Source organism: Oryzias latipes, chromosome 17 (genome assembly GCF_053564925.1).
Source record: "Oryzias latipes strain Hd-rR chromosome 17, Olatipes_Hd-rR_3.1".
NCBI classification, from domain to species: domain Eukaryota; kingdom Metazoa; phylum Chordata; class Actinopteri; order Beloniformes; family Adrianichthyidae; genus Oryzias; species Oryzias latipes.
The window spans coordinates 20,115,654-20,137,333 of NC_136253.1; the positions used below are offsets into that span (position 1 = coordinate 20,115,654).

Genomic DNA, 21,680 nt, shown 5'->3' on the forward strand with positions numbered 1-21,680 from the left:
TGGAATAACAAACAGTCCTTACAATCCTTGGCAGAGTGACTTGTACAAAGTATTTTAAAAGCCAAGTGGAAAAAAAATGGCTGCTGGGTGACCCTCAGTGTTGTTGCTAATAGCTTCGCTTTGGCTGTAGTCACATTATTATGACGGTCTACACCCCACAGGCGCTGGCGGTCCAACTTTGAGTGGTTAGCTCACCTGAATTGCTTGGGCCTTTCTAAACCGGAGCGTAGTGCTCTGTGGAATCGAGGCTTGGGATGTTAATCAAGCAGAAGACACCGTGAGTCAAAAAGGATGGCGCACATCTTAAATTGTGAGGATTGTCATGTGAGGATTTTGTCATGTTATGGGTTTGATCATGTTTTGCTTTGAATTGTCCCTTTTTGTCAGTTACACCAGTTTCAGGTTAATTATGATCCTCAGCTGACTTGATTTCAGTTGATTGCCTTCAGCCTATAGAAGTGACTGTTTTTCAGTTTGTTCTTGTGAGGTCGTCTGCTCTTTCACCTTTTTGCTTTCTATGGTTTTGTCTCGTTCAAGTTTATATGTTAAACTTGGTGTCCTGCATTTTTGGGTCCTACACCACCAGCTCCTAACAAAGTCAGGTTGAAACAGACAGGAAGGAGAAACCAAAGGATTATAAATGATTTAAAACAAATTCTAGCGTAGATACATTTATTTGTTAGCCTTAAAAGACAAAAACAACAGGAAAATACAAATAATTGTGGTTTTGACCAAAAAAACAAACTGCCATTTGCCTCATGTGGTGAAACTTGAAAAAAAAAATGCCCCTGATCCTGACAGACATTTTCCCAATCTATTCAACTGTCACTAAAACATCATGCCCACACAGGCATAAAAATAATTTTAATTAAAGCTCAAAATTCTATTTTCAATTAAAACAAAAGCTTTTATTTTGGTAGTTGCTGTTGAGAAGTTAGAGGTCATCTTCTGATCCCCCAGTTCCCACACTAACACGCATTCGGATGAGATCATTTCCTTCATTGTCTTTGAAGTACAGAAAAAAATTCTGCATGGGCTATAAACAAAAAGAAAAAAAGTAGTACAGATGAAGATGTGATACACTTATGAATGTTTCACAAAAACAAGAAAAGTGCTTTGGTTTGTGCAAAACTGTGCCAAAATCTTCATGGAGCTTTGGTTTATTTACATCATGCTTCTAAGCAACCAGACTTTTTCTGCAACTGTTTTTCAAAGAAACTTCAAACTTTTGTTTGAGTTCCTTAGACCATAAAGAGACTTCCAGACGCGGGGTTTAATTGGTTTCAAGTTTTATTGCTGCCTTTTGACATAATAATTCTTTTTTTGTTGTTTTTTACAAAGTGCATAAACACTCACTTACAGAAAACAGTCTTCTGTTTTAAGTTTATTTTCCTCATTTTGAGTTTTGTTCCTTTATAAAAAAAAAATTAAAGGAGATGGGTGGGAGGCTCTTTGTGGTTGAATAAAAAAGTAAAAAGAACTACAACAATATTTAAGTCTATTTTCAGATCAGACACCAATAAGGCCCCTTGCCTTACATGTGTGTTGTTTGAAGCAAACCCCCAGTTTCGACCCCCATCCCGTCTGAGATGGTTCCCCTAAGAGGATTTCCATCTTTGGAGGTGATTACAGAGTGAAAGGATCCGTGACTTTGTCAGTCAAAGACCTTTTTTTTTTAACAAAAACACACACATCAAGTACGTCTACTGTGGAAAGAATGTAGGTTTTTCTGCATTTCAAAACAGGACTTTGAGGGTGAACGTGGCAAATGACTTGGAAATTTGGACCGATTCCATCCCAGTCCATCCCCTCCCTCCAACCCCATTCCTCCTTCTCCCTTTCTTGCTCTATCCTGTCTGGTTTTCAGAAATGTGTTTCTGGTTGTCTGTCCCGGCGCTTAAAACTCTTAACACGCCTTGTCGGCACATTTTTTTGGTGCTCAAAAACCGCTCAGAACAAACCGTAATTCCACCTTTTTTTCCCCCACACAATGATACAATTTTTTCCCCCCAGATTCAAGCTGAACTTTAATCAAACTCCAAATGAGAAAAACATGAAACTGCAATTTACATGGAAGCTCACTTAAAGAATGATTGTCCTGTTTTCAGTCGAGGAAATGGGTTTTGTTTTCTGTAGGATCATTTAAAGCTCCCTTAGGACACCTGGCCCTTTTCCCTGTTGTGATAACTTAATTATACTCATAAATTATACTTTCTGGTCATCTGAACATAGACTAAGAATCAAAACATGCAGTAAAAAAAGGGTCATTTTGAGTGTCTTGGTTTATAACAAAAACAGTCGTGTTTTTGTGCAATCAAGTGGATGAATTGCTGCCTTTCTGATGAGATGAAGTGAATATAGAGCTTACATAGGTCTAAATAGGGTTTAAGATAATGCTTTTTCCAAGTTCAAGTACCTTTAGAGGATGGAATACTAAGTGTCAGCAACAGAATATTTACTTGGTGAGGTAGAATAAGCAGCACTCATATCCTGTGGCACCTTTTCATGGGAAAAAAAGAGGAAATTATGCGAAAACAGAGTCATTCAGGCACAGAGCTTGTATAAACTGCGACGTGTTGGCAGGTATTCTTACATATCTTTAACCATTAAGCATATGCTGTGGTTTGTGAAGCTTGTCCTACATCTTTTTAAATGGTTTGGCTAGAAAAGGAGAGTTGATGTGTGCTGTTGATGGCTTTCAGCTCTCTGGTCACCTCCAGTGGTGTGCTTCATCCAGCAGAGAGCGTCCATTTACTGTTGAGTCAAGTTGGTGTCCGAGATTTGCAATAGTTTCTGTGGCTGTCCCTTCTGGTCTCAGTCTATGGGCCTGATCATGATGCGCACAGATTTCATGGAGTAGAACCCTCCGCCATAGTCAGCCCAGAAGATCCCGTCCTGGAATTTGCTGCGGTACACGCCCCCGGTGTACCAGACACCGTTCAGATTGGCTTGGCCGCAAGCGTTGTACCACCAGCCTCCTCTATGGAAATGGGCGCAGTTGCCTATTGTTGGAAAACAGGAAAAAAATATTTAAGCTTTAACAATCATCACATTTCCCCAAAGATGCAGTGTTGCTGGAATTCAAATAAAACATGAAAAAAATCTGTTTTGTTCACCAAACATGGTGGGATTTAAAGTTCTACTTTGATTACCTTTTGATCTATCCTAAAGGCGTTCTCAGTGGACTTTTAATTGTGATTACGTTGTTGCCTTCTAGGACTCTGTTGCTGTAGAGCAGCAGTACTTTAATAGAAATTTGCCCTCTGAGTTATGGGCGGGACATTTGGTGTGGAACAAACCTGCCCCCACTTACTGTCGCCCATAACTAACCCACTAAGTCCCACCAACTCACAATGCCAACCTTACCGGTGCAGCAAAAATGGCGAGCAATATTGGAGCTATCCAGCTGTACAGTTGTGATCCCGATACCAGCTCAGATGAGGAAAACAAGGACAGACATGGATCTGTTTGTCTGCAAGTGGATGCATCAGAATGGAGCGGAGCTTGGACCGGGCCATCATACTTTCGAGTTCACAAATCTTTTTCAAATGCCTGCTCCCGATTCATAACAATTTAAATACACAGAAATTAAAATGTGTGCATAATTTTCCTAATATATGTCCAAAATTGACAAAAAATGTCACAAGAACATGTTAAAAACACCAAAAACACAATTTTTATCAAAGTGCATCTTTAAAAGATCAATGTAATCTTCCCAAACAGTTTAAAAACCTTAAAAATCTTCTTTCCCAAGGCAGACGCCTACTTTATAGTTTGTGGGCTTTGACTTCCCCACAGTGAAGGAGGAAAAGGTGGCAGAGGTCATGCATTCAAGTGAGTTATCACTCCTCCTTATTTGCAAAAGGAAGTAAATGTGTTTCTGAAAACTTTGTGGGACTCCGGCTACATGCAAATACACTAGACCACAGCCCATTCAAGTTTGACTTCCCCCTATGTTAAAAAAATATTCCATCACTGTTGGTTAACATATTATGATGTTGACTACAGCTACAATTGTAACAGGCAGTTAAGAAAGAAAGTTTCGTCTGCAGTTGTGATGCAAATAGAGCTATCGAATACGATTTATAAAACTGGCAGTTTATTTGAAGGAGACCACTCATGGTTGTCTTGTTGTAGAGGTAAAACTGAATGTTGTAATATTAAAAATAAATAATAAATAAAATTTAAATGACAAATTGGAAACCATCGCATTTCTAAGTAGAACAAAACAGCAGTTCATCTTCTCCGATCCCTTAAATTTGACCTTTTTTAGATTTGTCCTTTTTCCAAAAGCTTCCTTCTGTACCTCTGGTGTCATAGGAAGTGGGAACAGGTACTACACACACCTATACAATAGGAGGTGATGCTTTGTCCTTCTTTAAGCAGGGGGAGGAGTTACAGCTTCCTAAAACACCTGACCAATTGTGTTTGTGGTCTGTTTAAGTCAAGTCTACTTTAAGATGCTCAACTTTATCTTCAGATCAGATAGACCCCTTTATCTTCACATTGGTAGTTTTTTTCCGTCACTTTACACATCATCGTCAATAAGGCCTTCACATTGATACAGCTAAATAGCCCATCTTTCTTCTCAGCCAATCACAATCAAATATTTCTCCTTTAAATTTATGAAGGGTTGTCTGTCTCTGCATTGTAGACATTTCGTATACTGCTTCCCCCCACCCAGAGCAATGCTGTGGCATGATCTGGCCTCTAACCATCAGCGTCTGGCTCTGATGGTGGTTAGAGGCCAAACTATTAGTCACCATCAGCGTCTAGACTCTGGGGGGTTATTTAATCTATGGTACGACAGAGTCCATCCAGACCATGCAAGATGTCATCAGAGCCTAATCGCAAGGACCATGGACTTATTTCACGCACATTTTGTTACTTGCATTCCTAATATCTCTCCTTATTGAAATCGAACCAATAGGGCGCAGGTTGCAAAGTATTTTTGCTCAGCTGACGACAAAATGTAAGTTCTTCACTCACAGTACAACCATAATGTTTTCATGCCCAGAAAACTGCACCGTGGCACATCTCTAGAATTAGGCCAAGCTAATCTGTGCCAATGAAAGAGACAGGGACCTTTGTAACCCAAAGAACTGTACTTTGTAGACAATTGTATTGGCACTGTAAGTAGGACCTAACCCTTGTTTTGGCATAAAAAATATCAACCTTGTTAGTTGTACCACAACATGAAGGGATTCACATTGGAGAACACAATACAAGGCAGTTGCACAAACAGTTTTTGGACACTTTTTACCTGAGAAGGCGTCTTTGTCTCGATCCAGAGTGGTAAACTGTTTACCATTGTGGCTGCTTAGGGAATCCCCAGCGTTGCCCTGGTAGGTGCCCAGCCGCAGGCGGTATCCCACGCTCTCCGGCTCCAAGTGGAAGCTGCTGTACTGAGCGTAGACCTTCTTGTCCATCCAGTCCTCCATCTCCACGAGCAGCTTGTAGTCTCCCTGCCTTCCTAATTTGTAGATGCTTTCCAAGCCAAGCCAATATTCCCCATCTATGTTGCCAAAGCCACTCTGGATAAGAGGAAAATTAGAGGCGAGGTTAAGAAAAGATTACAGGAAATAACTGGGGGTTGTTTCTTAGACGTTGCAGGACAAAAGGGAAGGTCTGTCTCTGATGATGTTTTGGAAAAAGAACTATAATTAAGGAAAATTTCAAAAGGAATTAAAAAGAGCTGTGATAAAGAATGCAGCCCTGTCTATGAAATAAGTAAGAAAAGTCTGTTGTTGATCTTAAGCTGGAAAATAAGCATTTACCCTCGGGGTGATGTTTCTGACATCCCACAGATCTCATGACTAATGGGAAAACTGGCTAGAGCACTTGTGCTGAGAAACCATGAGCCGTCTGTGTCTGGATACCAGCTCTTCAGAGGACTTCAGTGTGCAGAGGAGGTTGAGGTTTGTGACTGCGGATTAGCTGAGCGAGCCAGCAGATGATGATTGATGCAGGGTTTCAGTTTAACGCTGGGTGTCTGTGTGTTCGTGTGCACAAACTGAGACAAATTTGTGTTGAATTGAATAATTTAGCATCCAATTTCACATGCAAAGGTGGGGAAGACTGACTGGAATAGTGGATTACAGGTCAAGGAGCCTAATACTCCATCTAAATCTCAGAGTGCTTTGATGAGAAAAGTCTTTACAGTTGAGTGTGTGAGGTCAACCAACAATCCATCTAAAGACACCCGTAGTAGAGGTGGTTTTGGGAAGACATTCTTGTAGATTGAGCTATGGAACATAACTTCTTAGTGTGGCATCTTATATTTCATAATGCAAATCTCAGCCCAATGGATTGAGGAGCAGTATGACTGCTGAAAGGGAACTATGCATGACTTTAAGTTAAAAAACACATGAACTGTGGCTCACAAGATGATGGCAAAACAGCAGAGGCTTGTGTAATGGTACTTCTGCTGTATATGGCCATAAAAATTAGAAAACATAGTAAATACACTAATGGAAGAGTTAGTACTAAGACTCACAATCTTAGCATCAGATGCCTTGATGTGAGAGCAAACAGCAAAAGATGGATTTTGAGGACTTTGTAGGGTCTTTTTTTGATTTGAAAAAAAATATAGGTCTCTCCCTCTAGTTAAAAATCATTATAAAAGGAGACCATTTTAAATTCAAAGAGTTTTTTTAATTTGAAGGTTCAAAACCTTTTAGCCAGTAGGGAATTTTTGGAGCTTGTCCAATCAGCAAATGGATTTGTGCCAGACAGTTAACAAAATCTCTACACGCCAGCAATGCAGAACAGTTCCTCCCCTATCGCCATGGTAACTAGATATGACATACTTTGAGGATGAAACAAACGTCATTGTCAAAATATTTGATAAAGCCGTTTTTTTTGCCCTGTGTTCTTCCTCACAGTTTGGCCAATCTGAGCCTTGTGCTATAATACTATCTTAATGCCATAAAAAACATGCATTTGATTTACTAGGAAGAATAATGTTGTGACAATTTTCATCCTATTTAACAGGATATTTTCCTCCTGTTTACTGCAGAAGTTGCTCTTTGTGGATTTTCCACTACAGCACCATGTTTTCCCTCCCTGCTCCCTAACTGCTAAAAACTTTAATAGTGTGGGACTATCTAGTGCCCTGGTATTTAAAAGCAATCCAAAAACAATACTCACTAAATATTGGTATTTTATGAAGAATATTTATGAACCTGCTGTTTCTGATGATGAAAACTTGGATCATTTGTAAAAAAAAAATGTAAACAGTTTTTTTCCCCCAAATACTTCAAATGCAATGCATTGTAGTCGATATTTGCCAATCCAGTGAGCATCGCTGCACACTGGGTTTTTGCTGAGACTTCTGGGAAAGTTCTAGGGCACTGGATTTTGGGACTGTACATTTGGGCAGCACTGCAAAATGGCAAACCCACCATATAGTGCACTATATAGTGACTAGTGAAGGAATTCAAGCTCAACCTGTAACTATTTCAGGGCTAATCGCCTTAAAAAAAGTGATATGATGTCCTGTCCCCAAAGAAGTCCGAGTTTCAAAAGGTAAAAAATGTACTTAAAAAATTGTATTTCCAGCATAAATCCACCTGTAAGTGTTCATCCGAAGCCAGTCACTGCACTAAAGCTACCTCCTGAATTATTTGCTAAAACTTCCAGGTATAGTTTAATGCTACATAAGCAGAAGAAACCTGAAAGTTTAAGACAGCTTGTTCCTTTTCAACATACACATCACCTGGTATTTGTTTTATAGCCAGGGGTCTCTTACCATAGGAATTTGGAAAAACCTGGTGTCCTTACAGAGATATTAGTCATTAAAAGTCTTTCTTCTTTTTATGCATGCACAAACATGAAATAAGAAATAATAACTCACATATTCAGGTATACAAGCACAAAGACACAATAATATTTGGGCCAAATATTTTTTCTAACTTGATTTTTCATAATTATGTTATAAGTTTTTGACTGTTACTTGAATCACATTATTCAGAAATCCGAAAATACTTTGACTTTAAATGTGCATGTGGACAAGCTCAACCAGGACTTGGCCAAAGAGAGCAGAGGAAGTGTTTGTGTCACTACCTTGTAGTCATCCCAGTTCCTGAAGAAGTTAACCGAGCCGTCTTTTCTGCGCTGGATTATAGTCCAACCCCCGTTGTCAATATTCTGTTCACACCAGACCTGCACAGGTCTCTCTGTTTCATCTGGTTTGATCAGGTACATGCCGCTGGTGATGTGGCCGGCTTCCTGAGCGTCTAAGCAGTCCCTGAAAGGACCTGAAGGACAAAAGGGTCAACAAGGAGAGGGAAAAAAACATGCCCACTGCACACAAATAAATGGGATGTTCTATAATAAAATGTCATCATGGACGTTTTTCACACCTTCTTTATGATCCAATGAATTTTGTGTTTTTGTTCTTTGTAACATGTTCTTGTGGCATTTTCTGATGTTGGGTGAAATAAATTAAGAAAATTAAGCTCAAAATTGCAGTTCTGAGAAGTTCTTTATTGAAATTGTGCTGTTTGAAAAAGAACCTATTTGTGACGTTGAAAATACGCTGGGCAGGCCACAGGCTCCCTGCTCTACTCTGCAATGGTGAGGGTAAAAAGTGCGGGGTTGCTCCACGCCAACAGTCCCGCCCACAACTCAGAGGTGAATTTCTGATGAACTGCCGCTCTGCAGAAACTATGTTCTAGAAAATGACACAGCATTTGATTTTGGCAAAAAAAACCCTTGTTATAATCATAATAAAAAGGTCGCTGGAAACTCTTTCAAAATAGAGTAAACAAACTGTTTCAAACAGGAAAAGTTTAAGTTTATTTCAAAATCGTTCATTAAAAAAGTTAAATATGGACCATTAAATAAATGGAAAAGTAAGCAGTAAAAAAAAAAAAACTAATTTCAAAAAAGGTTTTCTTCCAAGGGATATATTTCCCAGTTTAGGAAACAAGTTGGGAAACAGTGTACATTAAAGAAAATGAATGAAGGGAAAAGATTAAAATGTTGGATTATCAATTAAAAATTTGTTTTTAATAATGGACACTTAAATAAAAGGCATTTTTGAGAAAAAACTGGACCTTAAAGCATGACTATATGAGTGTGCATACAGCTGAGATGGCAGTATCATTAAACTGTTGTCTTAGAAGATATATGAATGCAGATTAGAGCTCTGTTGCATAAAGAAAAAGATAGTTGTGCACTTGATCTACAAACATTGTATTATAAATGACCAAACTGTGACCCCCTTCATCCTCCAGATTAAATAAAGAGGATGCCTTATTTTCAAAGTAGTGTTTTGATGGAAATCAGCTTGGTAACAGTCCAGAAATTACACCAAAAATAAAGACACTTGGAGCTTCATGAAGAAAAAACAACAACATAAAAATCCAGATCTTCAGCTTGAAGCTGACGAGGAAATTTTCCTTCTCAAGCTACATTTTTTGAAACTGTTGTTAAAATAGAGGATGTTGTGCGTAAGGAAACATCACCCTTTTCCCCTATTTGCTTGATGTTTCTGGTATTAGATTTAAAATGAGCTCAAACCTTTCATGAAACTCTTAAGCTACATTCACACCGCCCCCTGCACCACTTTCAATAAAAGTCTATGTAAACACATGTAAATGTGCATTTCTGGCTCCCGAATACAAAACTCTCGCCTGACAGTTCCTGACAGTCCAGTGTGAACGCTCTGAGCCATAATAATATGAGTTCATGAACATTTTCTTCAATGCTTATCACATGTTTGGTGTGAACGCTGGGGGGGCGGGGGGGGGGGGGGGGCGGCATTGATTCTTTCACTTTTGTATTAGGGATGGTTGTCAATGTTTGGTTTTAGATAAGAAGGGTTAGTAGGATTTTTTAGGCTTTAAAACAGATATTAATTTGATAGTTTGAACTGAAACTAAACTTTATTCATCATTGGGCAAACTTGTAAGGGTAAAAGAGTGTTCATGAATGGACTTTATGATGTGGTGGAAATCATTTTGACACATCAGTAAGTCCAGAAAAGTCTGACATAAAGCAGGTCCATTTACCATTTGGACCCAATGGATCCAGCCTCATACCTATTGGGGCTATTCTATCTATTAATTATTTTTTTCAATTTTTGGTCAAATCACCATAGTTTTCTATATTTATATTCATTTATTATTACTAATAATGATCAAATTTAAGGAAGTTGAGACATGTTCAGCTGTATCCGGGCTACTTTTGGACATGCAGGACCATAATGGACACTTTGTTAAACTGTCTTTGTTGACTGCTTTTTTCCAAAGTAATTCAACACGTCCTCAGTGGGACTTTTCATTGACAACACATGTAGCAGTGGGTTTATTCAACGGGCGAGTAACCGCCTCTCTGCTAATTATATAAAACTAATAATAATAGTCACTTCAAGAAAAATCTGTCTAACTTCCCTGAAGAAAAACTGTTACTGTGTGTGAAAAGTCTGTAGTGCCAGCCCAGGTTTTGTGTGCATGTCAGGCAGTGGAACTGTTTTCCAAAAGATGGTTTTTACACGAAGCTGATCTAAAAACTCATTATTTTTGTTGGATACCGGCAACCTAAAAGTGTCAGGAAATTCTTCAGATGAGAATAATCAGGCTTGTCACGTCTTAACTACCCTCTGACTCCATCCAAACGTTGCAGCACTTTCTGTTTCCATCACGGTCTGCGTTTCTTCTGCAGAGCATGGAGCAGAGTTCAGGCTGACTTTGCACATCTTTAACCTGTGAAATGAGGCCACAAGCACATCTCCAGCTGTGTTCAAGGTCATAGATTATTATGGTTGGCTTGCAAAGTTATGACCGCTCCACACTTTCCCATGACTGCTCTGGACCTTTGTGCCTAAATCTGAGAAATGTAAAGTAACAACAATAACAGGAGCCATCAATCGAAGTTAAATACTCTTTTTTCTGTACAATGAATGTAAAAATGCATCAGACCATCTGACCTGATGAATGTTTCACCGTCTTAATCACTCTTACTTGTTTTTTTTGTGTTTGTCTGACTCTTTCCTGTCCTCTTTGACCCCGGCCATGGCAGATGGTTCCTTCCGATTGAAGGAAGTAATTCCTCTCCACAGTCTCCCAGATGTGTGCTCAATTAGTAGCATTACATTTAAAATTTTCACTGTTTTGGTTACCAAATCAAATCAAATCCAATCAAACTTTATTTATAAAATAGCGCTTCTCATGCATTTTGCGCAGCTCGAAGCACTTTAACATTAAAAACAGAAAACACACAATATTACAGTAAAAGCCCAACCGACCCTTCACCCTTCCCACTCCCATCCGTTAAAACACATGACCCATGGCCCCCACGTATAAAGAATAATGACTGTGTAACTTTAAATAACAATAAATAAATAAATAAGCAAACAAAAAAACAAGTATGGCTTGGCTCTGCTGTGAGGAAATAGTATTTGGGAATCTCTTCATAGCAGGAGGCAGCCTGGCCATAGGAACATCGCCACAGCGCCCACCCAGACTGGGACAATACTGGTGTCCACTTAACAGCCATGAAGCTGCAAAGTTAGACTCCAGCTGCCCCAGCAAGGGCGGCAACCGTGCCAACAACCACCGACCAAGCCCTGGAAGAAAAGATCCCTACAAGAAACACTGGGGCTAAAATCATGATAAGATACTAAAATTAAAGACATAAGATGTATATAAAAACATAAAATTGAGACAGAGATGCATAAAATGAAATTAAATACATAAAATAGCCTATACTAAAACTAATAGAATAAATTAGCAGTTAAAATGAACTAAAAGCTAAATTAAAAGGGTAGGTCCTGAGCCTCTCCTTAAAAACGTCTACAGTCTCTGCGGCCCTGAGGTTCTCCGGCAGGCTGTTCCGCAGGCGAGGATCATAATGGCAGAACGAAGCCTCACCATAAGTTTTGGTCCTCACCTTCGGAGCAACTCATAGGCCAGCACCGGAGGACCTCAGTGTCCGCGAGGGCTCATACTATAAAAGAATATAATTTAAATAAGAAGGCCCAAGACGATAAAAACATTTATAAACCATTGAAAGAATTTTAAAATCAATCCTGAAACGCACAGGGAGCCAATGCAGTGATTTCAAAATTGGTGTAATGTGTTTCCGCCCTCTGGTCCTCGTCAGAACTCGTGGTGCTGAGTTCTGCAGTAGTTGTTGATTTGAAATAGACTTTTTGGGAAAACCAGAGTGCAGGGCATTACAATAATCTAAACGACTGAAAATAAAAGCATGCATCAGCACCTCTGTGCTGGCAAGAGAGAGGAACGGGCGGACTCTGGCAATGTTTTTAAGATGACAAAATCCTGTCTTAACGACATTTTTAATGTGTGGGTTAAACTTTAGCTCAGAGTCAAAAAGTACGCCCAGGTTTCTCACACATTGAGAAGGTTTAAAATTGTGAAGATGTGGTGAAATCCTCTCTCTCTTGTCTTTAAACCGATGATTAAAACTTCAGTTTTAATAATAATCTTCATAAAATATAAAAAAGTTGGCCTAATTTTAATGTTTTGTCACCAAACAGAATTATAAAAATCTTGACTGACATTGAATTACGCATTAGTTTAATGCTGCTTTTATGATATGTCCCTTGACGTCCCACTCCGATCATCTTTTGATCTATTTATCTAGTGTTTTAACTAAGACCACACAGTGTTTAGCCCAAATGAAAAAGACCTGTGTGGAATTCAAGAACAGTTTCTGCAGAGCGGGAGGAGTATATTAGAAATTCATTTCTGTATTGTGGGTGGGACCATTGGCGTGGAGCAACCCACTTCCCGATCTCCATCTGGGGACACTCTCCTCCACTAGCTAACAGCCCCCCTGCAAAATGGATGCATCAGAATAGAGTGGAGCAGGAAGCTTGTGGGCTGTCATTCAAAAGCGTGTTTTTCCGCTCCTGACTCACATGCAATGTTCCTTGGAATAGGTCTTTAAAAAAGCTGTTGTTGTGAACTGGCACATTTATTTAAATTGAATGGTGACCTTTTCATTTAAACTGAACTAACCCAATCAAACAAAATAACATATTTTTCTAGTTGAAACAGATTCTAAGTAAATGTTAAGTCAACTTTAAAAAATGAACTTAACTGAATTGAAATCAATGCCATTGGTTGAAACAGACAAGATTGACAAAACAAATCAAGACATTTCTAAAACTCACCTTCTGAACTGAAATTCTTCTCAGACTTTGAGACTTCAAGGGTGCTGCTTGTAGGTGAGGGTCCGGAGCGAGAGCCCCTTTCACGTGCCACCCCGCGGGTGTTGACCCTTGTAATTTCATTGGTGAAACGTGGCACACTGACTGGAATGTTCTCAGGCACCACCTGCACCAGCGGAGGCCCCAGTGGTGTTTGCTCATGCCTGCGACTGTGTAGCTGCATGCAGCGCTCCTCCAGCGCTCCAATCAGCACGGACTGATTGTTGACGACTGCAGACAAGGCAGAATATTTGGCTTCCAGCTCCCTGTAGCGAGAGCCCAGGCGCAGTGACTCGGTGGTGGCGTTGAGGATGCGTGTCTCCAGCTGAGCTAACTCCAGTGAGTTATCCCTCTTCCTTATGATTTCATGCAGGAGCTGCATGTAAAGCTGGGTCACTCTGGAGTTCATGTTCCTGCTTTCTTTCCTCAGCAGCTTCATCTCATTCACCAGGTTGCCGTCCACATCCACCACCAACTTCAAAGTTTCCATCTCCCTGCGCTGCTTTGACAGAAGGTCACGCACCGCTGCCACATCCAGGCGCGTCACCCGGTCCTTGTCAGTGGAGTAGCCACGGGCGGCACAGATGGGGCCTGTGATCTTTTGCTCGGGGACCAGGAAAGTGTAAGAGCACTTTTTGTTTTCATCGTTGGCCTCCGGAGCCCTTCGTATCCGGGAGAGGATGGGGTTCTTGGTGAAAGCTTGACTGCTACTCCAGAGAGACAGACCAAACAAAATCAAAAGGGTCCACGTGTCAGATCCCATGATGTCCCCACAAAATATCATCAAACAACCTGCAGATCTGTAAGACAGAGAAAGGCATTAAAGCGTCAACAAAAATAGATTCTTTTTTTTAATATTTGCTTTCTTTTTTTTGCCATCTCATTAGTACCACAGATTATTGACACAAAAACTAAAGCTTTTGGTTTTACCCTATAGAAAAGTACAAATGCGGATGAAAATCTTTTTCTTTATAGGTATTAGTGCAGATTTGAAGTGTTTTTGGCATTTCTCATAATAGAGGACATCTATATCGGAAAAGTGGGCTTAAAATTGCATTTCTAAGAATTTCTTTATTTAAGTTGTTGTGAATGAGGAGCAGATGAAAAAAAGATGTTTGAAAAAGATTGTTGCTGTGACATAGAAGCTACAATGGCAGGCCACAAGCTTCCTGGTCTGTCCCATTCTGATGCATCCACTTGTAGACTAGATCCATGTAGGGAGACCAGGGTCAGTTGTAACACTTGTAATTTCTCCAATCAGGAACAAGTAAGAGTTATCTGTTTCACACTGCACATGCTCAATTTTTTCCCTAGCCTGAACATGAAAAATAATTACAATTTACAAGGTAAAATGTAATTTCGAGGTAATAAAGTATCTTTTTTTATTTACAACATTTTTGTAATTACGTATCTTGCCTTATAGTTTAACTTATCAAACATGTATCATGTCAAGTATGCAAATGTTTAGCTTTCTTTTAGTCTAGTTGGGTTTTAGCTGTTTAGTTGTTGGGGCAGTTGTAATAGTGTCAAAAACGTTACAATTGACCCAAATAAGTTCAAGTAAATATGTAAGTAAAATAGATTTTAATTAAAGCATATTTTTAGTTGCTGAGATATTGACAGAGAAAGAATTACAGGGGTGTGCCTCTTGACATTCTAAAAAAAAGTGTCCAGCGATGTAAAACCCAGGGAAAGTAAGTCAAATCTGTGGCAAAATTCTATGGAATTTGAGAGTTAAACTCTTGCCTCTACATAGAAAATCAGAAGAACAGCAATCAAGTTTCAGCTGCTTGATTGACGTGTCTGTGGGCTACTAAAAATATATCTACACAGTCAGTAATTCTTGGATGACAACTACTTCTGGAAAGACAATTTCAATATATGACATATCTGCCATGGTAAAGACAGTACTTGCAGTGGCAGCAACAACAGAGAGTAAACAGATTCCAGTGTTGTGGCTTTTGGCCATATAATACAGCCATAGTTGAGAAATTGGATTTTGCAAATTCACAACTAACATATTGTCCAGGTCAAGCTTTTCAACTTTAGATTCTGACCAAGCTTGTGTCCCATTTGCAACTCAGAAGCTTCTGCTCCAACTGCTGAGCAACATTTTGCTCCATCCAACAACCAAGGATCTGCTTTCGGAGTGTCAATCAACTGTCACCATTTTCTATCTGACACGGACACTGACTAGAAACAGTGTCCAAAAGCTCACATGTTCACTCATTTAAGACTTTTAATGCTAGAATTTTTTTTTATGTATTCTTTTTCACATTTTTTAATTTTAATGTTGCATACACACCTTATGTAGCCATGAACTGGCCCAAGCCAGAATGAGCCAGGGTCTCATTGTGGCGGTCCCAAGCTCAGGTAAATACAGAGGGTTGTATCAGGAAAGGGATCCGACTTAATAAATCTTTGTCAAACTAAATATAGACATCAAATCTAAGATAGCCACACCCGATCGGTCAAATCACTTTTTCTTATCTGATTCATTGTGGCGAACCCTGCTGAAGTGAAAAGCCAAAAAGGAAAGAAGTTAGTAAACGAAGACCTGCTATTGGTAGTGCACTCTTCTTTGTTCTCAAACCCCTGGGGGGTTTGAACGGTTTTGTCTAAAATTGTAAAATGTTTTAAACCATTTGAGTCACTTTTATGATCTTATTTCCCAGTGTTACATTTCAGTTGTAACATTTTACCTTGTGTTTAAGCTCAAGCCATGTATTTTGTGTTTGTGCTACACAGGCAAACTCATTTATTAGCAGCCATTTTATTAGCAGACCCATGAAGCTTGTTTGTGTGGAAGTTTGGATTAAATGAGCTTTAGGTTAGAAACAGTAATGTAAAAATTGTCACAACTGTCAATTTCCCCCTCATCTTTGTTTTCCTCGTCAGAACAGGCATCTGGATCAAAACTGTATGGCTGGATAGTTCTGATATTGCTCGCCATTTTGCTCCCACCTAATGTTAGGTTGGGAGTATGAGGGGCTGTAAGCTGGTGGAAGAGAGTGTAAACAGATGGATGATGGGATGTGCGAGTTGGCTTACTTCGGGCCAACAGTCCTGATCACAACTCATAGGTGAATTTCTGATGAACTACTGCCGCTCTGCAGAAACTATGTCTTTCTTTGGCTAAAAACAGCAGAGCCCTAATTAAAAGGCCACTGAGAACCCTTTTACAAAAGATCAAAAGATGAGGACTTTAAATAATCAAAATGAGTCGTCAGAACAGAAATGTGTCCTTGAAATCAACAGTCAAGAGTTTTGGGAACCTTCACAGATAGTCACAAAACAGGGTCGGCAATCCTGGCGTTCTTAATATTGTAAATAAAGTGTAAATTCTCTAACAAATGAGAGAAAAACTGTGAGAAAAAATGTGCAACAAAATGTTTTATAACTGTCAGACCCCCACTTTTAGATTTTCAGATTTTAATTTAACATTTTAAAAAGTATTTTGTTTATTTTGATGTTAAAAGAACAATGCATTGTTTTCTTTTTTAGTCCAGTTTAAGTTGACTTTTCTTGTGAGTCAGATACAGAGTTTAGCTGTTGTGGGAAATGACGGGCTCTCTGCTTTATTTTAAAGCAACCAAGAATCAGGAGTAAATGTGAAAAGAAGCAGACCTTAAAACTTTGACTTTTCTTGGCACGAGTTGTTCTCTGCTACAAGCTATTACAAAGACTTCCACCAAACTGCCAGAAATTTGTGCTCATATGTTTTCATTACAGTCTCCAATACGTTTTTTTTTCCATAATGACCTTCACCATGGCTGTATCAGGTGTCCAAGTGTGAGCAAGTGTTGAGATCTTTTTTCTTTCTTTTTCTTATTTTTACATCTTTTATTCCAGACCTTACAGGAAAATCAATTATTTCTGAAAAATTAAGAGTCATTTAAGCCTGACGAAAGTTCTGGCAATAATTTTAAACTTTCACAGAAATTCGAGTTGTTGAGGAACTTTTAGTTCTTTCCTCCAAAGCATTTGTAACATAGTAACGTTTATTTACATTTGCAATACAAGATAAAGTTCTCTGAGACCTGAGAATCAAATCTGCAGCAAATGAAAACTCAAAGTTTTTTTTTTTTTGACAGGGAATGATAAAAAAAATGTAATTACAATACAACAAAGCTCATTTAATGTTTGCAAGATTGCTAATATTTTGGGTAACATGAAGTACGGATGCAACAATTCTCATTCGAAACCAAATAACACGTTCTGCCATTATCGTTAGTGAATAGTGGCCTCCTTACTGCATACTTTCAATGTTTCCGTTAAAAGTATCAAACAATTGTGCTAAATTTGAGAAGACTGTAGTATTTATTTTTTTATTACATTACACCAGGCTTTCTATGAGCCAACTGGAAGCTTTTTTGTCATTATTACTTTCTTATTAGTTATGAATCTGTAAAATTGTCACCTCGTTTGTAAGACTCGACAAGAATCAACAATGAGTGGGACACAATCATGAAGTTTAACAAACTAACTTGTTTAACAAATAAAAAAACTGAAATATTGTGCGTGCAAAATTTTTCAGCTCCTTTACTTTCAGTGCAGCAAGCTCTCTCTCTCTGACTGATCCAATGTTGATCTAAATGACCACTGATGATAAATAGAACCCACTTGTATGTAATCAAGTCTCCGTATAAATGCACCTGCTCTGTGATCGTCTCAGAGGTCCGTTTAAATCGCAGAGAGCATCATGGAGAACAAGGAACACACCAGGCAGGCAAGGAACACACTGAGACACTGCTGTGGAGAAGTTTAAAGCCAGATTTGGATACAAAAAGATTTCCCAAGCTTTAAACATCCCATTGACCACTGCAAATCTACAAAGACCCGGCCGTCCGTCTCAACCTTAAGCTCAAACAAGGAGAAGACTGATCAGAGATGCAGCCAAGAGGCCCATGATCACTCTGGATGAACTGCAGAGATCTACAGCTGAGGTGGGAGAGTCTGTCCATGGGACAACAATTAGTCATATACTGCACAAATCTGGATTTTATGGAAGAGTGGCGAGAAGAAAGCCATTTCTTAAAGATATCCATACAAAGTGTTGTTTAATGTTTGCCACAAGCCACCTGGGAGACACACCAAAGATGTGGAAGAAGGTTCTCTGGTCAGATAAAACCAAAATCGAACATTATGGCGACGATGCAAAATGTTATATCTGGCGTAAAAGCAACACATCCTCCCCCTGAACACACCATCCCTACTGTCAAACACGGTGGTGGCAGCGTCATGGTTAGGACCTGCTTTTCTTCATCAGGTACAGGGAGGATGGTTAGAATTGAGGGGAATATGGATGGAGCCAAATACAGGACCATTCTGGAAGAAACCTGATGGAGTCTGCAAAAGACCTGAGACTGGGACGGAGATTTGTCTTCCAACAAGACAATGAAACATAACGAAAATCCTCAATGGAATGGTTCACAAATAAACATATCCAGCTGTTAGAATGGCCAAGTCAAAGTTCAGACCTGAATCCAATCGATAGCTGTGGAAAGAACTGAAAACTGCTGTTCACAAACGCTCTCCATCCAACCTCACTGAGCTCCAGCTGTTTTGCTAGGAGGAATGGGCAAACGTTTCAGTCTTCAGACATACCCCAAGCGACTTGCAGCTGTAATCACAGCAAAAGGTGGCGCTACAAAGTATTAACTTAAGGGGGCTAAATAATTTTGAATGCCCAATTTTTCCATTTTTTATTTATTTAAAATGTTTGCAATATCCAACACATTTCGTTCCACTTCAGTATAGTGTCTCAGTTGTTGTTGATTCTTCACAAAAAATTACAGTTTTATGTTTGCAGCCTGAAATGTGGCAAAAGGTTGGAAAAAAAGGGGCACCGTATAAACAGCACAATAATCACGCACAGTTCATGTACTACGTTTATTTACGTGGTTCATTCATACTTCTTTTGCGGTTTTGACGTGGTTTATTTGTGATACGTCTGTGAAAAATTCACACAAAGACCACAACTTTTCACACTTTTTCCATGTATATTCACGCATGACCAATTTACATCCACCCACTATGTGCAAAATGTACGTAGTGGCTCTGTGATGCGGGCTTTAGTGAGGAGGAAAGCACGTAAAGCTACTTGAGCCAACACTTAGAAAAGCTTCACTTAAGGCCATTATCATACTATATGTAATTGTGATCATTGTAAAATGTTTCCCAAAGTCGCACTTCGATCATATTTTGATTTATTATAATTGCAATTTGTTCGCTTTAGTCTTTTAATTATGATCATGCCGTTTTCAGCATGGATTTTAAAAAATCTGTCGTTTTCTAGGACATGGTTTCTCTTCTGTATTCCAAAACACCTTGAGGCCCTTCAGTTCCTAAAGAAAAAGGTTGGATGTTTGCTTGAGCTCTGTTGTAATAAACTGGTGGACATGGTGAGTTTAAAGAGCTGCAGTTTCAATAGAAAACCTCTGATTTATTCTTCTAGAGTCTATTTTTTTGGAGGAAAGTTTGCCTTTTTGGTCTTATTGCTTTTGACATGACACTAAATGAAGTGGAGATGGTGCTTGCTCACAGAAGGAGCCCTTTTTTTATGCGCAATCGACACAGTTGGGCTGTTAAATGGCTTTTACTAACAGTCAATACAATCCTGACTGAAAGGTAATGCTGATGATAGAGTAAGTTTAAAAACTTCTGAGTAAAGCTGACACTTTTTGGAAAGAAATCCATCAAGAATTTCACAAGAATGCCAAAGAACCAGTTATAGGTGATGTCAGGACAACCACAGCGGCAGCTTTAAATCATTTCTGTGGTCTCGTTTTGGCATCCTCTTGAGAGTTTCCCACTATTTTCAATGGAACAGATCACTTTAATTTAAACTGTATACTTTTATTCATTTTCACCCCTTATAAATCATCCCTCTAAGTTTGTCAGTTTCTTAATTTAGATTATAGAAAACAGGTATTTGAGCCAAAATAAGCTGCAGTGTTGCCAGGAAAGCTGGCTCCTATTTGTTGCTTAAAGTTGCAGTTTGGATTTCAAATTTTTGACGCTTTTTGACTTTTTTTTTTTCCGCAGTCACAGGTCATCTAGTCAATACCCCCCCCCCCCCCCCCCCCCAACAGCTGGCACGACTGCATGACTCCAGCGCTTGCAATATGAATCTGACAGTCTCCGCCCTGACAGAAGTGACAGTGTTTACATAGAGGCTCCTCAGTCAGAGCCATAAATCTCATCCACCAGCGGTTCCAACCAGCACATTTCACTCCATCGTCCTTCTCTTCATCAAACGCACTTTCACATTTTTTTAAACCTTTTTTTTATGTTGATGTATCATTTCCAATCAGAAATAACCAGCACTGCTTCTTCCTCATTGCAACAAAAACAACAAAAAAACTTTATTTTGAGCCAAAAGTCTTAGTTCACCCATCACTGACACAAACTCACTGACATTTCTTTTCATCAAAACTCCACTGAAGCTTTTGGCCTATTAGATCCCAAATCCCGTACAAATGATCTCATGATTGAGTCCAACAAGGATCAGGCCTGTCTGCTTAGGAGACACGAAAACACAAAGGCTTTGTACAAGGTGATCAAAGCAGCCTGTGATGGACTGCAGATGTCTGCGTCACAGACTATTTCTTGGCAGCAAGCTTACAAGACAGAAACATAGTGCTGTAATTACAGGCATAAAGAATCAGCTATGATTTAATAAAGGCACTGTAAGAGGACACTACAGCATGCAAAGTTACAGAATTTTTAAGAAAACCCTGTTTATCACTGCGAGGTCATTTTAAAATTGATTCGTTTAGACTGGGCTTTAGGGATTATTATAGGATAGAAATGAAATCTCACCTGTGTCAGTGGGTTCAGCCAGCTTTCCTCACTGCAACTCAGTTGTGTTCCCACCGCAGGCTTGCGCCTTCCATTCTCCACACACTCATGCCTCTGCTTTCACTGAGAGTGAAGGCCCGCTCTTTACAGCTGTGGCACCAGCAGACGCACTCCTCTGGTGGGGAACGGTGGAGGGTGGTCCGTGTAGGAAAAGAGGAAGGCCGATGGGGGGGGATTTTTCCTCTGCAGCTTGAAGAGACTTGCTTGGTCCTGCCTTCTCCTCTGGTGTATGGTTGGAGCAGTAGACATTTTATAAAGAAGTGATGAGTCCAGCTGGCTGGAAGTCACCCACTGCTTTCTATCATCCTTTTATCCTCCTGAAAAAATCTTGTTTACAATCCTCATTTGTCTCACGCTATAACGGAAAATGTCTTACAGGCAGATTTCGCTTCAATAACCATCCAGCTTCATTTATTTGACTTTTTCTCATAGGCTACATACTCCCCCCTTGCAAATCTGTTTCCTATCACCTCTAATCTAATAACGGAGGATGCAGTAGCTTTAGAAAAATAATAGGAGGAATGCTTTGGCTGGGGTTGTTTACTCCGAGTGAGGGATGTGTGGGTCTCAATGGAACCCAAGAGCTGTTGGCAGCTGTGTTTATTTGGTTATGAAGACAGTGTTTGCAGGGTTTTGC

At 39.4% G+C, this 21,680-nt stretch overlaps 1 protein-coding gene across 1 annotated transcript; it reads right to left on the reverse strand.

The window, feature by feature from the left end:
• Positions 1-1,272: 1,272 nt before the first annotated feature.
• angptl1b (angiopoietin-like 1b) lies at positions 1,273-21,267 on the reverse strand. Its single transcript, XM_004078981.5, has 5 exons — positions 21,005-21,267; positions 13,145-13,980; positions 8,065-8,258; positions 5,264-5,534; positions 1,273-3,002 (listed from the first exon to the last, which is right to left on the reverse strand). The coding sequence occupies exons 2-5, from the start codon at positions 13,962-13,964 to the stop codon at positions 2,815-2,817; spliced, it is 1,473 nt and encodes a 490-aa protein (XP_004079029.1). The 5' UTR covers positions 13,965-13,980; positions 21,005-21,267; the 3' UTR covers positions 1,273-2,814.
• Between the last annotated feature and the right edge of the window lie 413 nt (positions 21,268-21,680).

What these genes read in the sequence shown, in the direction of transcription:
- angptl1b (XM_004078981.5), bottom strand. Translation starts at nt 13,964, where the DNA reads ATGATATTTTGTGGGGACATCATGGGATCTGACACGTGGACCCTTTTG. An exon ending in GAAGAATTTCAGTTCAGAAG is followed by an intron (nt 8,259 to 13,144) that starts GTGAGTTTTAGA and finishes TTTGTCCTTCAG; the next exon opens with GTCCTTTCAGGGACTGCTTA. An exon ending in AGACAAAGACGCCTTCTCAG is followed by an intron (nt 3,003 to 5,263) that starts GTAAAAAGTGTC and finishes TTCCAACAATAG; the next exon opens with GCAACTGCGCCCATTTCCAT.